The following is a 19307-nucleotide window of genomic DNA, read 5'->3' on the forward strand; positions in this document are numbered from 1 at the left end:
CGGGAAGGCGACCCAAGCCACAGCGCTCCCGTGGCAGAGCCAGCTCCGGGTCGATAGCCCCGCCCCGCCATCCCCCACGCGCGCCCCCGCCATCCCCCACGCGCGCCCCCGCCATGCCCCTGTGTGCCCCCACCATGCCCACGTGCACTCCCACCATCCCCCATACGTGTCCCCACCATGCCCACGCGCGCCCCCCGCCATCCCCCATACGTGTCCCCGCCATGCCCACGCGCCCCCCCCCCACGCGCCCCCCGCCATGCCCACGCGCCCCCCCCACGCGCCCCCCGCCATGCCCACGCGCATCCCCACCATGGCCACACGCGACCCCGCCATCCCCCATGCGCGCCTCCGCCATGCCCACGCGTGTCCCAGCCACCCCCCCCCAACGCACCCTCGCCATCCCCCCACGCGCGCCCCCGCCATCTCGCACGCGCGTCGGCAGCTTTACCGAAGACGGACCAGGGCGGCCTCGGTCGCCCAGCCTCAGCCGCCCGCTCCCACCACTGCACCAACCCCGCAGCGCCCTGCAGGCGGGCGCTGTGCCAGTGACGGGACCTGGAGGGGCAGTGAGCGTCTGAGACTGTAACAGAGACATTATGGAGGTGTGGAAGTGTGTCTTACTAGCTCAGTGAATAATAATAGTATGATGATGATGATGATGATGATAATGGGTTGTGGGGCTTGAACTCAGGGCCTGGGCACTGCCCTGAGCTCTTTTTGCTCAAGGCTAGCTAGCACTCTACCACTTTGAGCCACAGAGCCACTTCCGGTTTTCTGGTGGTTAACTGGAGGTAAGAGTCTTGCTTTAAACCCCAATCCTCAGATCTCAGCCTCCTGAGTAGCTAGGATTATAGGTGTGAGCTCAGTGAATTTTAACTGGATGAATCAACAGGGGAGCAAATGCATCGATCTTGTCCAACTTTGGGGCTATTTAGAGGAACCCTCATAGTTCAGCTGGCTTCCTCTTCGGAGTGGGATGCCCAGAGCCCACATACATGTCATATGGGGTAGAAATGGTGCGTGAAGGCACTTTTGTTAGACCTGGTATAGAGCTGGTCTCCCTATGTGTTCTTTCTTCCCTGCTCCAGGCAGAAGTCAGCCCCACTGACAGGGATGGACCAGGGAGGCAAGGAAGCAGTACTGCCTGGATTAGTCTTGGTATACCAAACCCCAGGTGCTGGGGGGTGGGGGAGGGAGGGCCCACAGGTACTAGCAGTGAGGGAGGATGGCCCTGGGGAGCCCTTCCTTCTACTAGCTTCATTGTAGTATGGCTGAGACAGGTAGAAAAGAAAGCAAGAAACATAACGGTTTTAATCTGCTGGCAGACTTTTGTATTTCCAGGAAAGTCAAAGTGGGGGAACAATTAGGGCTTAGGCAGAACAGGAAAATTCCATGGGCAATATTTGAAAAGATGGTAAAGGGACTAGTTCTGGCTTCCATTCCTTAGCCAAGCCAGAAGAAACCTTTCAAATTGGGCGTCTGATTGGATTATGTTCCATAGGGTCGGAGGCATGGCTCAGTGAGTAGAGCACTAGTCCGTGAGCTACAACGTTGAGTTCAAGTTCTGATCTCGGGCCAAAAAGAAAAGTTTTCCATAATTTTCAGGGTCAAGTTCAAATCCTATAGTAGCACAATGTCACACACAAAACCTGCTCACCAGGGTGGGCCTCTCACCTGAAGTTCCAGGCTCCTTCTGGGCACTGATCACCGAGCCCACCTGTCCACAGGACTCCACTTCAGTAGAGGATGGAAACAAGAAAGGAAATGAGAGCCCCCCACTCTCCTTAGCCTCAGGCCCCACCCATCCCCGTTGTCTCCCTAGCCTGCAACAGTGTTCATCTGTACTTCATCATCAGCTTGTGCTATGCTGGATACTAGGGTTAAAGACTCAGGAAGCAAACAGCACACAGATATGATTCCAAAATATAGATTTATTTGTTAAGAATTATTTAGTTTCTGCATAAAAATCACCAATTGTTCCTCATTGGGTTTTTGTTTTTTGTTTTTTAAAAAAAACCACATCAATTCTTTTGGGGTTACTTTATTTTCCCCGATACAAAAAAAGAAAAAGAAAAGAGAAAAAAAACCAAACAGCTCTCTTTATTGCCAGGAAGAGTTCTAAGGCAGCGAGGTGGTTTCTTGGGTTTCTGCAGCTGGTGGCCCACATTCTTCCTCCACAGGAGTCCCGGGTCGGTGGTCTCTGAGGCTAGAAAAGCTGACCCTGAAGAACGCAGTCAGGTATGGCCATTTGCTGGAAAAGGCTTGCTGGTGGCTTTCAGCCATTTAAAAAAAGAAAAAGCTCTCTGGGAAGACAGAGGGAGTAGGGTTTATAGAAATGGGACTGTGCATGCTACATACTTCATGAGGACACACAGTCTGTTTTTGTGGGAAAAAAAAAAAAACCTACGTGATTTCCAATCAAACCTGTTCATGGTCCTTAAAATAATACAAAACATCATGAGGCTAGATCCTTGTAAGGGTGCCAGGTTTGCTTGATCTTCAGCTTGGATTCTGGGTTGGGAGGAAAAATCAAACCCCCAAAACCCCCCAAAAAACCCTAGGAGTCAATTTATTAGCAACGTTAATTGGTGCGTACCACACAAGAATGCTGGTCTGCATCGTTGTGAAAGTCAAGGGCAAGTTGGAAGGAAGATGGGTATCTATTGCTTCATTAGGATGGGCCCCAAAACATGATTTCAAAAACAAAACAACAACCACAGAAAAACCAGGGCCACCCCCTCTGAGGGCCCCGGCTGGCCTGGGGTGGCTCTGGGGGCTGGGCTGGCTTGATTCACAGTGATTCAGGATAGCCTGTTCCAGGTGAGCGGCGCCTACACTTTGTAGTTGAGCTCGGCATTCATCTTGGTGTACATTTCGTAGATGACATCGATGGTGGCCGTATAGTTGACCAGGAAGAGGCGGATCTTCTCCAGGCACTCCTCTTCCGTCACGTTCTGCCCCTTGGACAGCGCCTTCAGGAAGTCAGACTTGTAGGGAGCAGCATAGAGCGCTGCCTTGAGACCGGCAAGAAAGGGGGGCTCAGTGTTAGCAGGGGAGACCTGGAAATGCAGGGGACTGCCCTGAGCTGCGCCAGGGCTACAGCTGTGCTAACCATGGTGTGGGAAAGAGGAAGACGTGTATGGGGGGGAAGGTGGGAGGGACAGCAGGAAGGACAGGTGCCAGCTTGAAAGACAGAAAGACAGATCAGAGTGGAACTCGAGCTTGTGTCACCAGCTAACACTGAGCCTCCTTGTGCCTCTGTTTCCTTGCCTGTAAACGGGGGGGGGGGGGGGGGAGCAATTATGATATCCACCTATGTTGCTTTTGTAAAGGTGAAGTGCTCAGCCCACTACTGGGTTCATAGAGTTGCCATTAGGATGGGCTGAATACACAGTTGTTGCTGGCCCCAGCACCAAGGACACAGCAGGTGCTAAACCCAGGACCAGGGAACAGTAGGTGCTTGGCTAGCACTTGGCACACAGTCGTTGCTGGCCTCGGCACTAAGCACACAGTAGGTGTTTGGCCCACTACTGGACAGAAAGTAGTTGCACCAGGCACACAGTAGGTGCTCACTCCCTCAGAACACATAGTAGCTGCCTGGCCCAGCACAGGGGAGCCTCTTGGCTGGGGTTTTCTGCTCTGGAGGGTAAACTGCTGCTTTGGGAAGCTCACAGCTCCTACCGTGGTCTTCCTATTGTCCTTGTAACACTGCCCTAAATTTCACAGCTGCCCCCATACTTGTAAAGTACAAAGTCAGAAAGGCTTCAATGCCAGGAGGAAAATGACCCAACTGGGTAAAAAGCTTAGGCATGCATTTGGCAGGATGAGGAGCGAATCATGAATAGAAGCACTGGCTTTGACTTACTGAGTGCAAACCATGTGCCAGGCACTCTACACAAAACTCATTTAATTTCCAAACCAGCCTGTGAGATTGGGCCTGTTTCATACTCAGCTGAAAGGTGAAATTCCCGAGGCTCAGGGAGGTTCATTCCCAGCCTGGCCTTGAACTCCTAGCTCAAGCATTCTTTCTGCTTCAGCCTCCCCAGGAAGTGAGGTTACGGGTATGTCCCATCATGTCCTTATGTGAGAAATAGGTGGGATTACAACTCACGGGCAGCTGTCCTGGGTAGGCATGGGAGGCACTGTCAGGGTTGAGGGGTGCCGGCGAGGCCTGTGCGGGGGGCCACACACTGCAGGGAGGCCAGGACCCTCAAAGTGCCACCAAGGCCATATGCGGCGCTGGCCATGTGCACACAAGCGAGCCCTTGGCAACCTCGGGCTCCACCCCACTCACCTGGAAGATCTTCTGCACGATCCAGCCGTGGTACTTCTTAAGAGCCATCTCGTAGGCCTTGGTGGCATTGACGCGGATGAGGTTGGGGTGGTTCTCGTCCCGTTCCCCATCACAGATGCTCTGCAGGAAGACCTGGATAAAGCGAAGGCCTCTGTGGCCAGAGAAGAGAAGGCTCCTTAGGACCCACGGCCATGAGATGCACATGCACTGTGGGACCTGGTGCACACTGCACAAAGCATAGCTGGGAGCTGGGGATGCCCAGGAAAAGGGCAGTGGGGTCCTGAGACCATCTGAGCTCAGCACCTCCTGGTACCCTCTCCCCTGCCAGGGACACCTTTCTCACTGGGTTGTAAGAGGTGCCCAGGCAGGGCTGGGTGGACCTGGCCATACCAGTCCTTCTGCAGAGGGGGATCAGGAGAAGGGTGTGAGGACAGCAGGAAGCCCAAATGTACAATGTGGGCGGTGCCAGTCCACTGGTGTCCTGCTCCTCCCGGCACTGTGTAGCCAAGCTGGGCACCACCAGCCCACCACCTAGAAGAGCCCTTGGCTTCCCCACGAAGGCTCAGGTGCAGACCTGGCATCACCCAGCCCGGATCTCCCAGATGGCCCCTTAATTTGAGTGCCCTTCTCCTCTATACTCCTGGGATCACCATGCGTTGCTTAGCTCCAGCTCTGTGGGCAGGGCTGGGCTCTAGTTTGGGCTCATCCAGGCACCAATTCCTACTCCTCACCTTGAGTTCTGACCCCCTGCTCGGATCAGAGTCCCGAGCACCCAGGGTCAGTCTGGGGGTAGCACTGAGAAAGGGCTTGGTCCTCCAGCCAGAAGCCTCCAGGGGCCACAACTCCTTCCTCTTCCACAAGGGGGATGGTACCCCAAAGTCTCTTGTGACCCCTGGCTTCCCTAGTGGTTCCCCCTGTCACCTTTTCAGCCACAGAAGTGCCAGCGTAGCCCCCACTTTGGGCCATTCTGCTCCATACATCTCTTTCTCCACCTCCAGAATGTTCTGCAGGGTCCGGAACTTGGCTGGGTCGGTGTCATACACAGCTTTGATTTTCTGAAAACAGAGCATGGTGGGGGGGTGGCGTTCAGTTCAGCATTGGAAAGGCTGCCTTGCAGACAGCCGCTCTGCATGTGGGATCTCCCGGTCCCCCGAGACAGCGGCAGGGACAAGATTTCTCCTAAGGACAACTACTCAAGTGTTCCCACTTATCAACAGCCACCGTGGACTTTGGTGTCTGTGGTGCAGGTGGAGCAGAGGTTCTCAGCCAGGCTGGGACCAGACAGCAAGAGTGAATAGGGGGATGGAGACCCGTGAAGACCCCCTCCCTCTCCTCCAAGGATCAGGCCATGCCCCCTTTTGTCTCCTCCCCCTTGGGGGGGTGGGGAGGACTGGGAGCTCCAGCCCACAGGCCCAGTGCTCACCGTGATGTTGCCACTTATGTCTGCCTTGATGGGCATAAACACCGGGGAGCCAAGGCAATCTGGGGAGAGAATGAGTAGACATTTTCATTCTCAACAAGGCTGATATTCAGATATTATGCAGATGTTGTTCAGGTGTCACAACGGGCCGAGGAGGAATGGGGGAGCTGGGAGGAGCCCACTCTGTGTGTTCAGGGGGCGGAGCAGAGCGTTCCAGGTGTTAGGAAGGCTCTGTGGGAGCTTGGGAGGTACTGAGCTCCAGGAGCAGATCTTGTCAGAGCCTTAAGTACACGTGGTCCAACTCTGTGAGGTGACATTCTCCACTCTCTCTATGTAAGCTGTCCCACAATGGTCCCCCAGTGGACAGGGGCTAGACTCCTAGCAGGGTGGGCTTAGGGTTATCTGTCCCACTTTCCGGGCCTCACAGGGGTGTGACACTGGACAGAGCCAAGCCCCATGTAACAGAATGCAGTCTAATAGGTGACATCCTCAGCTGATGACATCAGATGCTGGCCTCCACACCGGGTCCCTGCCTGTCCTCCTCCTCCTTCCTCATGCCTTTCAGGCTTTCCTGGGACAGGAACGTCAGGCTGTCAAAGCTCCTGGTAGAGGGTTTGACATTGGCGCTGGGCTCCTTACTGCAAGGGTTCCATGAAGCTCCTGTCCCCCCTCCCCCACACTGCCCTCTGCTGAGTCCACAGAAGTTGGGTTGCTAGGCCTGACATCAAATCTGGGGAGCAAGGCCCCCAGTGAAGGCTGTCAGTGGGCACCAAACCAAACCCACAGGAAACACGGGCCAGCAGGCCAGGCAGGGCCTTTGTGCCCGCTGACCATGTGCGGGCATGGGAGCTGGGGGAGAACCTTCTGCAGGCCCGATTCCAGCCAAGGTGACACAGAACATCTGGCCAGCCATCTGGAACATTCTACCTGCAGCTGTGAAGAGGTGCACGGAGGACACAGCATTATATGCTTTCAGTGAGCACCCCACAATGTATAGGGAAGAAGGTAGGGCAAACAGATGGGGTACCCAATCACTCCTCAGCAGGAGGAGTGGAGCAATTAAGCAATCTGTGAGTCTGTGAGACTCTTATTTATTTATTTTTTGCAGTCATGGGGCTTGAACTCAGAACCTGAGCACTATCCCTGAGCTTCTTTTGCTCAAGGCTAGCACTCTCACTTGAGCCACAGTGCCACTTCCAGCTTTTTTTCTGTTGATGTGGTACTAAGGAATTGAACCCAGGGCTTCATGCATGCTAGGCAAGCACTCTACCACTGAGCCACATTCCCAGCCTGTGACACTCTTTTCTCCAATTAGTGACCAAAAAGTCAGAAATGGAGCTGTGACTCAAAGTGGTAGAGTGCTAGCCTTGAGCCCAAAAAGCTCAGGGAAAGTCCCAAGCCTGGATGGAGTTCAAGCCTCAGAACTGGTCAAACAAAGAGAAAAAGAGGAAAAAGGAGAGGGGCGGGAGAACAAGTTACTGGGGCTACGCACAGAGCTCACGGCTCGGTGGCTGGGCATGGACAGCCACGTGGGTTGTTTATTCGCTTTCTGCAAGGATTCTGGTTATTCCCTGTGCTTTCAGAGACACAAAAAAAGGCGCCTCCCAGGCTCTGGAAACCGGCTCCGCCCAGGCAGCAGGAGAAAGGCGTGTTGTTTCTGTTCTCCTGACAGTGCACTCTGAGGGTCACGAGGCCACCCTGGTCCGGGCCCCCACTGTCCAGGAGGGGGTGGGGCTGCAGGACGCTTCTGGCAGAAGCAGAGAGAGGATGATACAGACCTGGCTGTGTCAAGAACAGTGTTTCAGGGCTGGGAATATGGCCTACTGGCAAGAGTGCTTGCCTTGAATACATGAAGCCCTGGGTTCAATTCCCCAGCACCGCCTGTTCAGAAAACGGCCAGAAGTGGTGCTGTGGCTCAAGTGGCAGAGTGCTAGCCTTGAGCAAAAAGAAGCCAGGGACAGTGCTCAGACACTGAGTCCAAGGCCCAAGACTGGCCAAAACAAAAACAAAAACAAAACAGTGTTTCAGTGTACATCTCTGTGTGCTGCACATGTACACACAAAGATGGAGCCAGAGCAGCTGAAGGAAGAGCCTAGTGCCCCAGAGCCAGCAGGTGCTGGGTTCAAATCTAAGCTAAATGATTTGCTACTGCAGGCTCGAGTCCTTCAAGTCTACAGTCCAGAAGTGCTCCACATGTGGGCAGTCTGCACAACCAAAGGCTTTATGCAGGCCCAGCAGGGGAACCCAGGATCACAGAGAAGTCTCCAGAGCCGTACAAATGCCAGGAGCCTAGGCGCAACAACAGAGCCCAGGCGGGTCCCACATCTCTCTTTCTAGAACAGTTCCACCTGTGTTGGGGATTATTATGGCCTTGGGGGAAGGCTGCCCTTCCACCAGCCTTGGGACAATGGAAGTCCCTCCCACCTTCTGGCCTCTGCCCCTTGGGAGGTGAACACGTGCGTGCCACCATGATGGGGTTGTCCCGCCCACAAAAGAAGTTTCGTGATGTCACTTGATGGACATGGTCCTTAGCCTATGACTGGCCCTTTGGCCAGCCCCCTTTCTTTCCCACCATTACTTCTATATAAGTGCCTTTCCATATTAAAGTCTTTGAGACGCATCCCACCACCGCAGCGTGTCCCTGATGCCTTCCTTTTCGCCCCCGCTCTTGGTAACATGGGAGGGGACTGGGGGGAGGGGAGGCTTCAGCAACCTTTCCTCAACTTAGCGCAGGTCCATGTGAGTACGCCTTTGGCCTTCCGCTGGCGGAGGGCAAGGCCGAGTGCTCTTTCATAGTTTTTCGGGGTTCACCATTCTCCCCGTAGGGTCGGGGAAAAGGGGATCGTTCAGATCCCAACATCCGACACACCTGTTCCAATGAACTCTGCTAATTGCTTCCACTTGAGCTTGCCTGTGCTGGATGCCGGGTGCTAGGTGCTTAGTGCTCGGTGCTGAGTGCTGGGCAGAGTCTTGAGCAGCTTATGTCCTCTTTACCTTTCCTACCGAACCCAGCCCCAAAACTACCTTTCCAGTTTTACCAGTTTCCAGATTTGTTTTGTTAACCGACAACAAATAGACTTCTTTTATACATCTAGACAGACCTGTCTGCCTGGAGAGAGGGAAGGAGAGAGGGAGGGAGGTAAGAGAGGGAGGGAGGGAGGGAGGGAGGGAGGGAGGGAGGGAGGGAGAGAGGAAGGGAAGACACTTGGGTGGTTCTCTGGTTCATCACCTAACCTCCAGGAAGAACGCAAGCTGTTATTAAAGAGATAAAAACCAGATTGAGATCTCGCCATCTCATTTCATAGAGTGAGACTGCACATGTGTGCAGAGTTTACACACAGTACAGCTCTGGTTGCCCAGAACTCCTGGCAAATGACCCTCTCTGCTTAGCAGAGGCTAAGGGATGTTATTTGCTAGAGATGTTATTCATCCTGGAAGACATAACGAAAAGGAGAAATTTGATGATAAAATCCAGAGTCTTGGGCTGGGAATGTGCTTTGTGGTAGAGTGCTTGCCTGGCATGCATGAAGCCCTGGGTGGGATTCCTCAGTATCTCATAAACAGAAAAGGCCAGAAGTGGCGCTGTGGCTCAGGGACAGTGCCTAGGTCCTGAGTTCAAGCCCCAGGACTGGGGGAAACAAAATCCTGAGTCTTTCTGTTTGGGGCAGGAAGAAAATCCCACCAAAAAAGACCAATAACCAAGTGGGGCAAGAATTAGACTATGCGTAACAAATACAATACAGATTATCCTTAATATGTAAAGAATGCTTACAAATCAATGAGAAAAAATAGCTCTATTGACACTGAGCAATTCAGATGCTTAACCTCAAAAAAGAAGAAGAAAATAAAACTTAAACAGGGAAATATTTTCATCGACCAGTTGATCTAACAAATTCAGCACAAATGTCCCGGTGTTTATACTTATTGTAACTTTCTAAAGAGAGTCAACATCAAAACCATAAATTATAGTCATGTGCTGGTGGCTCATGCCTGTAGCTACTCAGGAGACTGAGACCTGAGGATCGTGGTTCAAAGCCAGCCTGTGCAGGAAAGTCCATGAGACTCATCTCCAATGAACCACCAGAAAACAGGAAGTGGCGCTGTGACTCAAAGTAGTAGAGCACTAGCCTTGAGCAAAAGAGCTCAGGGACAGTGCCCAGGCCCTGAGTTCAAGCCCCACCCCACCCCCAAAAAAAGGGAAATCATTAGGACGGGGGGGGGGTGGCAAGCATGAGGCCGGCACCCCGTATGCATAAGCATGCATACATACAAATTCTTGTAAAGGTTGGCAGCAATGCCCCGGGGGGTGGGGGGGGAGGCACCTCCCCCTGCCCCCAGCCTTCCCTCTAGAGCTGTCTTCAGGTTTCCTGGGTTTGGGGGCAGCACTGGGGGTTGAACTCACTACTTCACTCTACCACGTCAGCCATCATGGTGGGATGAGCCCTGCCCGTCTAATTCTCTACTTTGTATTTCACATTTTTTTTCCAAGCTGGTCACAGACTGTGATCTTCCCAGTCCCACCTCCTGAGAACTGGGATTGAAAGTGGGCACCACCACACTCGTTTTTGTACATATTTTTAAAAAATGTACCTTGATGGCTACTTCTTCCGGCCCTGGCTACGTGCTCTGATTCTGCGTGAAGAGCCAGCTCTGTCACTATGACTTACTACATAAAAGGAATTCCAGCACCAAGCAAGGCATTTGTGCATGTCCTCTTGGACAACTGTGGCTGGACAGGAGCCACCCAGCGCCTCCTGCCTGGGTCTCTGCCATGCGGCTTAGAAGGGCGACTGACCAGAAAGCAGAATTCCCCAGCAGCTACCATGTGTGCCTGCACAAGACTCATTTCCTCTTCTCTCTCTCTCCCTCCCCCCCTCCTCTCTTACTTGTGCCAGTACTAGGGCTTGAACTCAGGGCCTTGAACTTAGCTTCCCCTCCACCACACGAGTCACGACACCTCCACTTTCAGCTTTTTTGGGGGTGATTAACTGGAGATAAGAATCTCGTAGCCTTTCCTGCCTAGGCTGGCTTCAAACTATAACCCTCAAATCTCAGCCTCTTTAGCTAGGATTATAGGCCTCTGTGGCTGGAACCGGGCTGGTTTCCTTTTTCTGGAGCCTTCCCAGAGTTAGAGCATCACCCATCATGCACAGCGAGCCTACAGCCCAGCTGGCTGCAGCTCAGGGGCAGGTAGAACCTGCCTAGCATTTTTGAGGTCTGGGGCGCCTCCCAGAGCACTGAAAGAAGAAAAGAGCACAGCAGTTATCTGGAAATTTCCATCCTGGCTGCCCCCACAAGGCCTTCATCTTTTAGGCGATGTTTCTGCCATTGAGTAACAGGGACAGAATCACCCTGCCCTAGTCCACCCTCTCTTTTCATCTCAGGAACAATCTTCATTGAAGATCAAAATGCTAAGCAGGGTGTGGTGGTACAGGCCTGTAATCCCAGTACTGGGGAGGTTGAGACAGGAGGACTGTGAGCTGGAGGTCAGCCTGGGCTACATAGTGAGACCTCATCGCAAACGACCAGAAAAAAGAAATAAGACATACTTTTTTTTTTTTTTTGGCCAGTCGTGGGGCTTGAACTCAGGGCCTGGGCACTGTCCCTGGCTTCTTTTGCACAAGGCTGGCACTCTACTACTTGAGGCATAGAGCCACTTCCAGCTTTTTCTGAGTATATGGTGCTGAGGAATCGAACCCAGGGCTTCATGCATGCTAGACAAGTACTCTACCACTAAGCCACTTTCTCAGCCATGCTTTTGCCCTTTTGAGATGTATAGCTTCCGTTTTAGCCTGTGTGACTCAGGACAAGAACAAACCTAACTAATCCAACCCCCCCCAAAACTTATCTACTGTCACCCCTGCTAATTCTACTGTTTGCCTACTGGATGAGCAAGTTCAGTCGCTAGGCATACAGAGCAGACTAACCCTACAGGCCCTGGGTTACAAGGACCACAATGGAAGCTCTCAAATTCCAACCAGTGGAAATAAATCATTTATCCATCTGGGGGTGGGTGCTGTCACAGCTCGGGTGGCAATCAGGCCTAGTTTGAAGGACAAGAACCCTGAGGTTCTTTTTTTTGTTTTTTTGCCAGCCCTGAGGTTTGCACTCAGGGCCTGGGCTCTGTCCCTGACCTTCTTTTGCTCAAGCAAAAAAAGCACTCTCCCACTTGTAAAATGATTTTGCCTCATGGGTTGCTCTGCAGCTTAAGTGAGATTGTATCAGCAAGTAGATGAGTGCAATTCAAGACACCCAGGTATGTGCCCATTTGAAAAGAAGCTGTTATTATTTATTTATGCTTATTATTATATCATTTATTATATCATATATTATTTCTCTTCCTCAATAGGCAAAGCTTTTCTTTAGAGAGGTAACTCAGGGTGATCAAGAAAGTGATGCAGAGGTGGTGGGGGGGGGTGGGAGGTGAGGAAAAAAACCAAAGGAGGAAGAAAGGAAGAGAAGAAAAGGAGCAAAAGAGCAATGGATTGCTAGATGCTGGTGGCTCACAGCTGTAATCTTAGCTATTCAGTAGGCTGAGATCTGAAGATCACTGTTCAAAGTCAACCCGAGCAAGAAAGTTCATGAAACTCTTCATCTCCAATTAACCACCAAAAAAGCTGGAAGTGGAGCTGTGGTTCAAGTAGCAAAGCACTGGCCTTGAATGGAGAAAGCGAAGGGACAGTGTCCTGGCCCTGAGTTCAAGGCATACACAGGCACAATCTCAGAGAAGCGAAGTTAGGTCCTGGGCAGAGTGCTGCAGAATCGTGAACTACAGAGGTGTGTAGAACCCTGAGCTAGAGAGCGAACTTGCAGTGAGACTCTGAGAAGCTCAGTTACACTAAACACTATTGATCTCAGAAGCACTGGGAGAATATAACCAGGAAGTAGCATTCAGCCTGACCATTTTAAAAGCTGAAACAATGAAACAAGCCTTAGACCTTTCACTTCCATTCTAAGCTCACTGAAACAAGCATACTGTCCCTGCCAGGCAGGGAGCTTCCCATCACTTCCCACTCCCCCAGCTCCAAGCCCAGCCACCCCAGGTCCAGTTCTGACCCTCTGATCACCCCCCACACCGTACAGGGCTGGACCTGCTTCACAGCCCAGGGGATGGCGCCGCCAAATCTCTTCACCTCCCTGAAGCAGTCTAGGTAAAACGGTGCCAAAATCCCTCCCAACACAGGCTTAGGGATGTCACTCCTGCTTTCCATTCTGTGCTCTCCAGCAAGAGATGCCGGACCCGAGGCCTGGCGTCATGCCAGAACTTTACTGAACACAGAAGGATCTAATTGCTGTCAGCATGGGACAAGCACGAGCAGGCACCAGGGTCCCCACCCCACGCTGGCCTTCGGATGCTACAAAGGACAGCACTGGTGTGATTCTGCCTGAAGCAGCCAGCAGCTGGCCCTGGGCCCTGGCACGGTGTCACCAAAACTCAAAGGTGGCTTCTTTTTGGCAGATCCATTTCCCACAGGCTGGGTGACAGCAAGATGCCATTTCTAGAGCACTCTGTAGCCTGTGCAAAGATGGGGTGACTCCAGGCACTGGGCACCCAAACCACCCTATGAAATCACCTCCATGGATACTCCTGGGAGGCTGGGCTTCCTCCATTCATAATTGGGACTGCAGGCTCAGAGAGGGAAAGTACTTATGCATGGACACACTGTCAATCCTCAGCTCCCCACAGAACTCAAGCTTGGGCTGGCTCAGCTTGATACAAAAGTCTGTTTCTTCCCACTCATCTGTCCCAGGTGTTCTGGTCATGGGTATCAGAGGAGGATGGCTTTCCAGTGGCTTCGTCCCTCTGCACCTCAAACACAGCCAAGTGGTGGGTCAGGAAGCAGACTGACAGGAAAATGCACGAGAACCATGGAGGGACTCTCCCAGGTGGCCCGATTCCAAGGACAAGGGCAACCATTCTAAATGACATCTCACTGACCCTTCCTCTGCCTGCCAATTGTCAGTGTTTTAGAAGGACTGCAAAACTGACAGAGAGAGAAGGGGCGGGGGGAAAGAGAGAGAGAGAGAGAGAGAGAGAGAGAGAGAGAGAGAGAGAGAAAGTATAAGCACAAGGCCTCATCAAAGCCAATCTTGCAAACTGATCAGTAGGGTGTGATCCAATTACTGGGTCAAGATAGAAAAAGAAGAGGGAGGAAGGGTTGGCCTCGAAGTGGATGTGGCAAAACCTGCACAACTCAGAGAGATTTAGGCTAGACAGAGAGGACAGGCACAGCCCAACAGAGATGCTCCAAACCGGACAGGCAGGAGGCTGACTTGCATCTCACACCCACAGTGGCACAAAGGACCAGCTTTCACCAAGCCCAACCAACTCAGTTACAAACCACGCCCTGCAAATGTTTAAGAACCAGGGCTTGTTCTAGCCAGTAAAAAGCCTGCTCACCCTTGAGCCCAATAATTGTACTTCTAAAACAAATAACATTCCAAAGAATGTTGTGCAGAAATATATCCAAAGGTATTTGAGGCAGCAATGCTTACCCAGAGTGAAAACATAAGGCAGCGATGTGTCTCACTGTAGAGGATCGGTTCAATAAATGTGGTCCAGCTGCTTGCTGGTGGCTCACGCCTGTCTGTAATGCTAGTGATTCAGGAGGCTGAGATCTGAGGATCGTGGTTCAAAGACAGCCTGAGCAGGAAAGTCTGTGGGACTCTTATCTCCAATTAACCACCAGGAAACCAGAAGTGGTGCTGTGGCTCAAAGTGGTTTCAAGCCCCATGACTGACAAAAAATTACATTTAAAATAAAAATGTGGTTCTTTGAGCCATGAGATTGCCAGCATATGTAAAGCATGGTGACATGGAGAGAAAGTCCTCTTATTCGTAGATAGATATATAGGTTCTATCTTCCTTCTCAAAGACAGATACAAATGAGTCTAACAGGAAATGCCAGTGGAATCTCTACAAATCGTACTTCAAAAGATTATGGGAATGATGAGTGCTGGTGGCTCACACCTGTAATCCTAGTTAATCGGGAGGCTGAGATCTGAGGCTTACAGTTCAAAGCCAGCCTGGGAAGGAAAGTCAATGAGACTCTTATCTCCGATTGACCACCAAAAAGCTGGAAGTGGAGTTGTGGTTCAAGTGGTAGGGTACCAGCCTTGAATGAAAAAGCTAAGGGACAGTGCCCAGGCCCTGAGTTCAAGTCCCACTACTGACTGGGACTTGACATACACACACAGAGTCTATGGTAGGACTAAGTGAATTCACATGCAGCACTAAGCATACACAGTAAGTGCTCAATAAATAACAGACACCAATTATTTTTGCACAATTTTTCAAAGACAGATTTCAGAGAGAGAGAGAGAGCGAATGAGAATAAACTGGAGCTGACTTTGCTTCCCTGGAGATAATTCTGGGGTAACATCTTGGAAGGTAGCATTCAGAAATGCTCAACATATTATGACATCCAGGGTAGCCTCCTCCCATCCCCAAAGTATGTTTCCCATGCTGGCTGTGCCTAAGTGGACAAACCCTGGCTTGGGGCCATGGTCACCCCAGGCCAGCTGTATTAGAGAGCCACACACACTGCCCAAGTCATCTTGGTGACCAGATGCTTCCAAGATGTAGACTAGAGTCCCTCTCTGCCTTAGCTCCCCAGAGCCAAGATGGAAGAACTCCCCCCAACCCTCTGAAGAAAGTTTTCTGCAGAAGAGCACAGCTCACCAGGGATTAGCACTTTTTCCTTTGTATTTATTTTATGCTAAGAAGCATCCTCTTCAATGAACAGTGAATGGCTCTGGTGGGCTGAGGCAGGGCCATGGGCTGCTTGATCCTTTGTGGGCCAAGCCCACTGTGGCTTCTGTCTGAATAGGGCTTCTGTCCAGAGCTGTGACAGCCCACAGCACAGAATGGCAACAGAGACAAGGGTCTTTTGAGACCCAGGGAAAGAGGGGGAGCAGAGGTGCTCCTCTGTGCTGGCTCCAGCCCCCATCTCCCCCTTTCCTGCCCAACCAGCCAGATCATTGCACCTGGAGTATGCCCTAGGAAGAGCCACAGAGAGTGCAACCTGCATCTCCCACCTGGGCACTCACAGCTGGCACTGGGGCTGGAACATTGCAGGGGGGAGGGGGGGAGGTTGCCCTGTGCCTTATAGGATATTTAGAAGAACCCCTATTGTACCCCTTGAGTTATGGCAAAGAAAACAAAACATCCTCTGACATTGCCAGATGTCACCTAAGGGATAACACTACTCTCAGATGAGTCAGTGGTTTGAAGGGACTCTAAATCCTTGTCCAGAACCAAGTGGCTCTGCCTGCCACAGTTCATATAGCCAAAGAGAAAACAACCAACAAAACACAAAAAGAAACAGCTCCTCAATGCTAACACCACTACAATCAGGTGCAGTATTATCTCAAGGTGAAATAATAAGGACTGTAGACAGAGTAATGACTAAGCACCTGCTCTGTGCCAGAGTACTGAGATCACAGTGATAGATGTGGAAGACGGAGACCCCGCTTTTCTGCCTGAGACTCATCCAGACCAGGCAAACTCACTGAGCTTGTCCAGCATGGTTAATCATCTACGGTGAGAAGGAAGCAAAACTGGATCCAGAACTTACAGCCATAAACTCGTCCCCTCACAGCCAACATCAGCCTTGATGCTTCACACCCAGCACAGGAATCACAGCTGGCTGAGAAACCAGCATCCCCATTTCACACAAGGGAACCCTGAGGCTCAGAGTGGAGGAGGAAGTTAGGCTAGAGCTAGGCACAACTGTACATTTCTGAGGGAACAACTGCTCCCAACCAGTCCTGGGAATGACTGGCTGGGTAGATCTCTTCAGTCCAAGTCTGTCCCTTTGTAGGTTTTGGCTGGACTCTGTCCTGGGGACTGATGTCTTCCTGCAATAGAGCCCAGTACAACAGCAGGGTGGGGTTCTGGGAGAGTTCCCAGGAGAGGAAAGCACGGCTCAAGTTGCAGTCTTTATAGATGGAAAGGCAAAGGGCAGAGGCAGATGTCATTGGCTTCCATTTTTATTTTCCATGGACAACCTGGACTGGGCTGGCTGCACTTCCCTAAGTGGGGAGGAAGGAAGAGCTGACTTGGGTTTAGGGTACACCTTCCCAGAGCTCAAATGACCTCCTTTGAACTATGGGGAGGGGGTGTCTTCTCTTTTAGTGTGTGTGTGTGTGTGTGTGTGTGTGTGTGTGTGTGTGTGTGTGTGTGTGTGCTGGTCCTGGGGCTTGAACTCGGGACCTAGGAGCTGTCCCTTAGCTTTTTTTTTTGCTAAAGGCTAGCACTCTGCCACTTGGGCCACAGCTCCACTCCTGGCTTTTTGATGGTTCATTAGAGATAAGAGTTCCGGGGCTTTCCTGACCCAGCTGGCCTCCAACTGTGATCTTCAGATCTCAGTTCCCTGAGTAGCTAAGATTAGAGGGGTGAGCCACCAGGGCCCAGCCTTTCTCTTTTGAAGCACAAGGTGCCAAGTGAGGAGTCTGACATTTACCCCCATAAAGCAGCCCCTCTGATCCTCATGCAGAAACTGAGCCTAAATGGAGGAAATAACTTTCAATAACTTCCCCTAGAAAAGAGCGCTGGCATTTCGCAACTGGTCAGCAAAACCCTCTCCCTACCCACCTCACTCTGAGAGGTGCAGCTGTGTGTGTGTGTGTGTGTGTGTGTGTGTTGGAGGGGGTGCCTTTGATCTGGAATATGGGGCAAAATTGAAGGAGAGACCCGGGGGGCCATGAGAGAGACACTGGAAGGGCCAAGGGGGTGGTTTGCTTTCTTCTCAAAGGAGGGTGTTGAGAACCACTCCCACAGGGAAGGAAGATGGAGTGAAGGATGCAGGTCGTTGGGGGAGAGGTGGGAAGTTTGAGAGGGGAGGAGGATCCCAGGGTCCCTAAGGAGTGATGCAAGAGGAAGGGAGGGACTTGGGGGTGCGGGTGACTGGGGGTGCAGGAGGGAGCAGTGCATGCCTGGAATTATCTGAAGGGCAGGACGGGAGATGGAGAGCTTGGAGATGTCTGGGAAGAGATGGAGGACGTGATATGGTTGGAGCAAGGAGAACTTGGGGGCGCTTGGAAGGGGAGTCGGGGAAATAGAAGCAGGACTTCGGGGTGTCTGAGGATGTCCGAGAGCCAGGGCTGCAGGCCATCCGCACCGTCCCCGAGAACCGCCGTCACCCGGACTTACCGAAGAAGGGCGGCAGGTGGGACACCGCCTCCAGGAAGGGCCCGGTCTCGATCTGCTTGTCCGCGGGCAGCGGCTTCAGCAGGTGCTCGGCCAGCAGTGCCATTTCGGGGTCCAGGCCCGCGGTGATGCCCCAGCCGGCGCCGCGGGCGTCCACGCCGCCCCCCGGGCCGCCGCCGTCAGCGCCGGGGCCGTCACTGCCGCCGGCCGGGAGCTCCTGGGATGCCAGCGTCGCCACTTCCGCCTGCGCCCAGCTCCGGTGGCCGAGCGCTCAGCGCCGCCCGCCGGCCGAGCGCCTTAGCCAGCCGGCGTCCCGCCCCGCCCTCCCGACGGCGTCCAATCCGCGCCCGGCGCCGCTCCAGCCCGTCCAATCCGCACCCAGCTCTGGAAGTTCCCCGCGCTGCTATTGGCAGGGGGGCGGGGCGGTGTGAAAGCCCGCGACTTGTGGGCCGCGGTCCGCCCTGCCGAGCCGCTCCCAGCTGAGATTTTCCCAGGCGCCTCCCGCCGCCCTCGGCTTCGACCCGGACCCGGGCGGGCGGCTGGGCTCGAGATGCGCCCTGGCGGACCCGCCATTCACCATCCAGGTTCCAGCCCAGCTCAACCAGCGATCCTCAGGACCTTCTGCTTCCTCCAAAACAACCTGCCCAGCCGGGGGCTGCATCCTCAATCCTGTCCACCCAGCTGCTCAGGAGGTTGAGGTCTGAGGATCCCAGTTCGAAAGCAGCGCGTGCAGGAAAGTCCGTGAGACTCTAAACCCCAATGAACCACCAAAAAGTAGGAAGCAGAACTGTGGCCCAAGTGGTAGAGTGCCAACACCCAGGCCCTGAGTTCACCAAACAACCCGTCGTCCATCCGCCCCTAGTGACCTGGCTGGGCATGGCTCACCTTAGTACTAGGACGGTCATTGCGTGACTCTTCAGCCTCAATGACCTTTTTGTCTGTTGGGCGCTGTCGTTTTCAGCCTTCTCCTAACTGGACAGCTCTCTCCCCAAATCTGGGGGTCCGGACTGACTCAACAGTCTGGTGTTACCTGTTGGATTCAGTCCAGTTTATAATCCAACTCAAGCAGCCTGTTTCCCAAATGCCACTCCAACAATTCAGGAGACATGCTACTAACAATGTGGACCTCTAGTCATCGCAACCACAACTGGCCTAGGCACTCCTGTATTAAAACCCAATGCTTTTGGCTCATCCAAAAATCATACTCATTCTGGAGTAAAATTCATTGTCTGCCCACGAAGTGCCATACACGGTGAGGATAATATGACAGCAAAGTCCACCCCTCGTGGAGCTGATGTTTCAGTGGAGGACACAACACTATACAACATGTAAACAATTGTAAACAAAACACTAGTGCAGGGCTGGGAATGTGGCCTAGTGGTAAAGTGCTTGCTTCCTATACATGAAGCCCTGGGTTCGATTCCTCAGCACCACATATATAGA

The 19307-nt window shown here is 52.6% G+C and overlaps 1 protein-coding gene across 1 annotated transcript; it reads right to left on the reverse strand.

The window, feature by feature from the left end:
* Nucleotides 1–1913: 1913 nt before the first annotated feature.
* On the reverse strand, nt 1914–18109 carry LOC125349036 (glycolipid transfer protein). Its single transcript, XM_048342802.1, has 5 exons — nt 17868–18109; nt 5718–5776; nt 5216–5349; nt 4295–4445; nt 1914–3014 (listed from the first exon to the last, which is right to left on the reverse strand). The coding sequence occupies exons 1-5, from the start codon at nt 17968–17970 to the stop codon at nt 2832–2834; spliced, it is 630 nt and encodes a 209-aa protein (XP_048198759.1). The 5' UTR covers nt 17971–18109; the 3' UTR covers nt 1914–2831.
* Between the last annotated feature and the right edge of the window lie 1198 nt (nt 18110–19307).

The sequence above is a fragment of the Perognathus longimembris genome, chromosome 3 (genome assembly GCF_023159225.1).
Source record: "Perognathus longimembris pacificus isolate PPM17 chromosome 3, ASM2315922v1, whole genome shotgun sequence".
Taxonomy (NCBI): domain Eukaryota; kingdom Metazoa; phylum Chordata; class Mammalia; order Rodentia; family Heteromyidae; genus Perognathus; species Perognathus longimembris.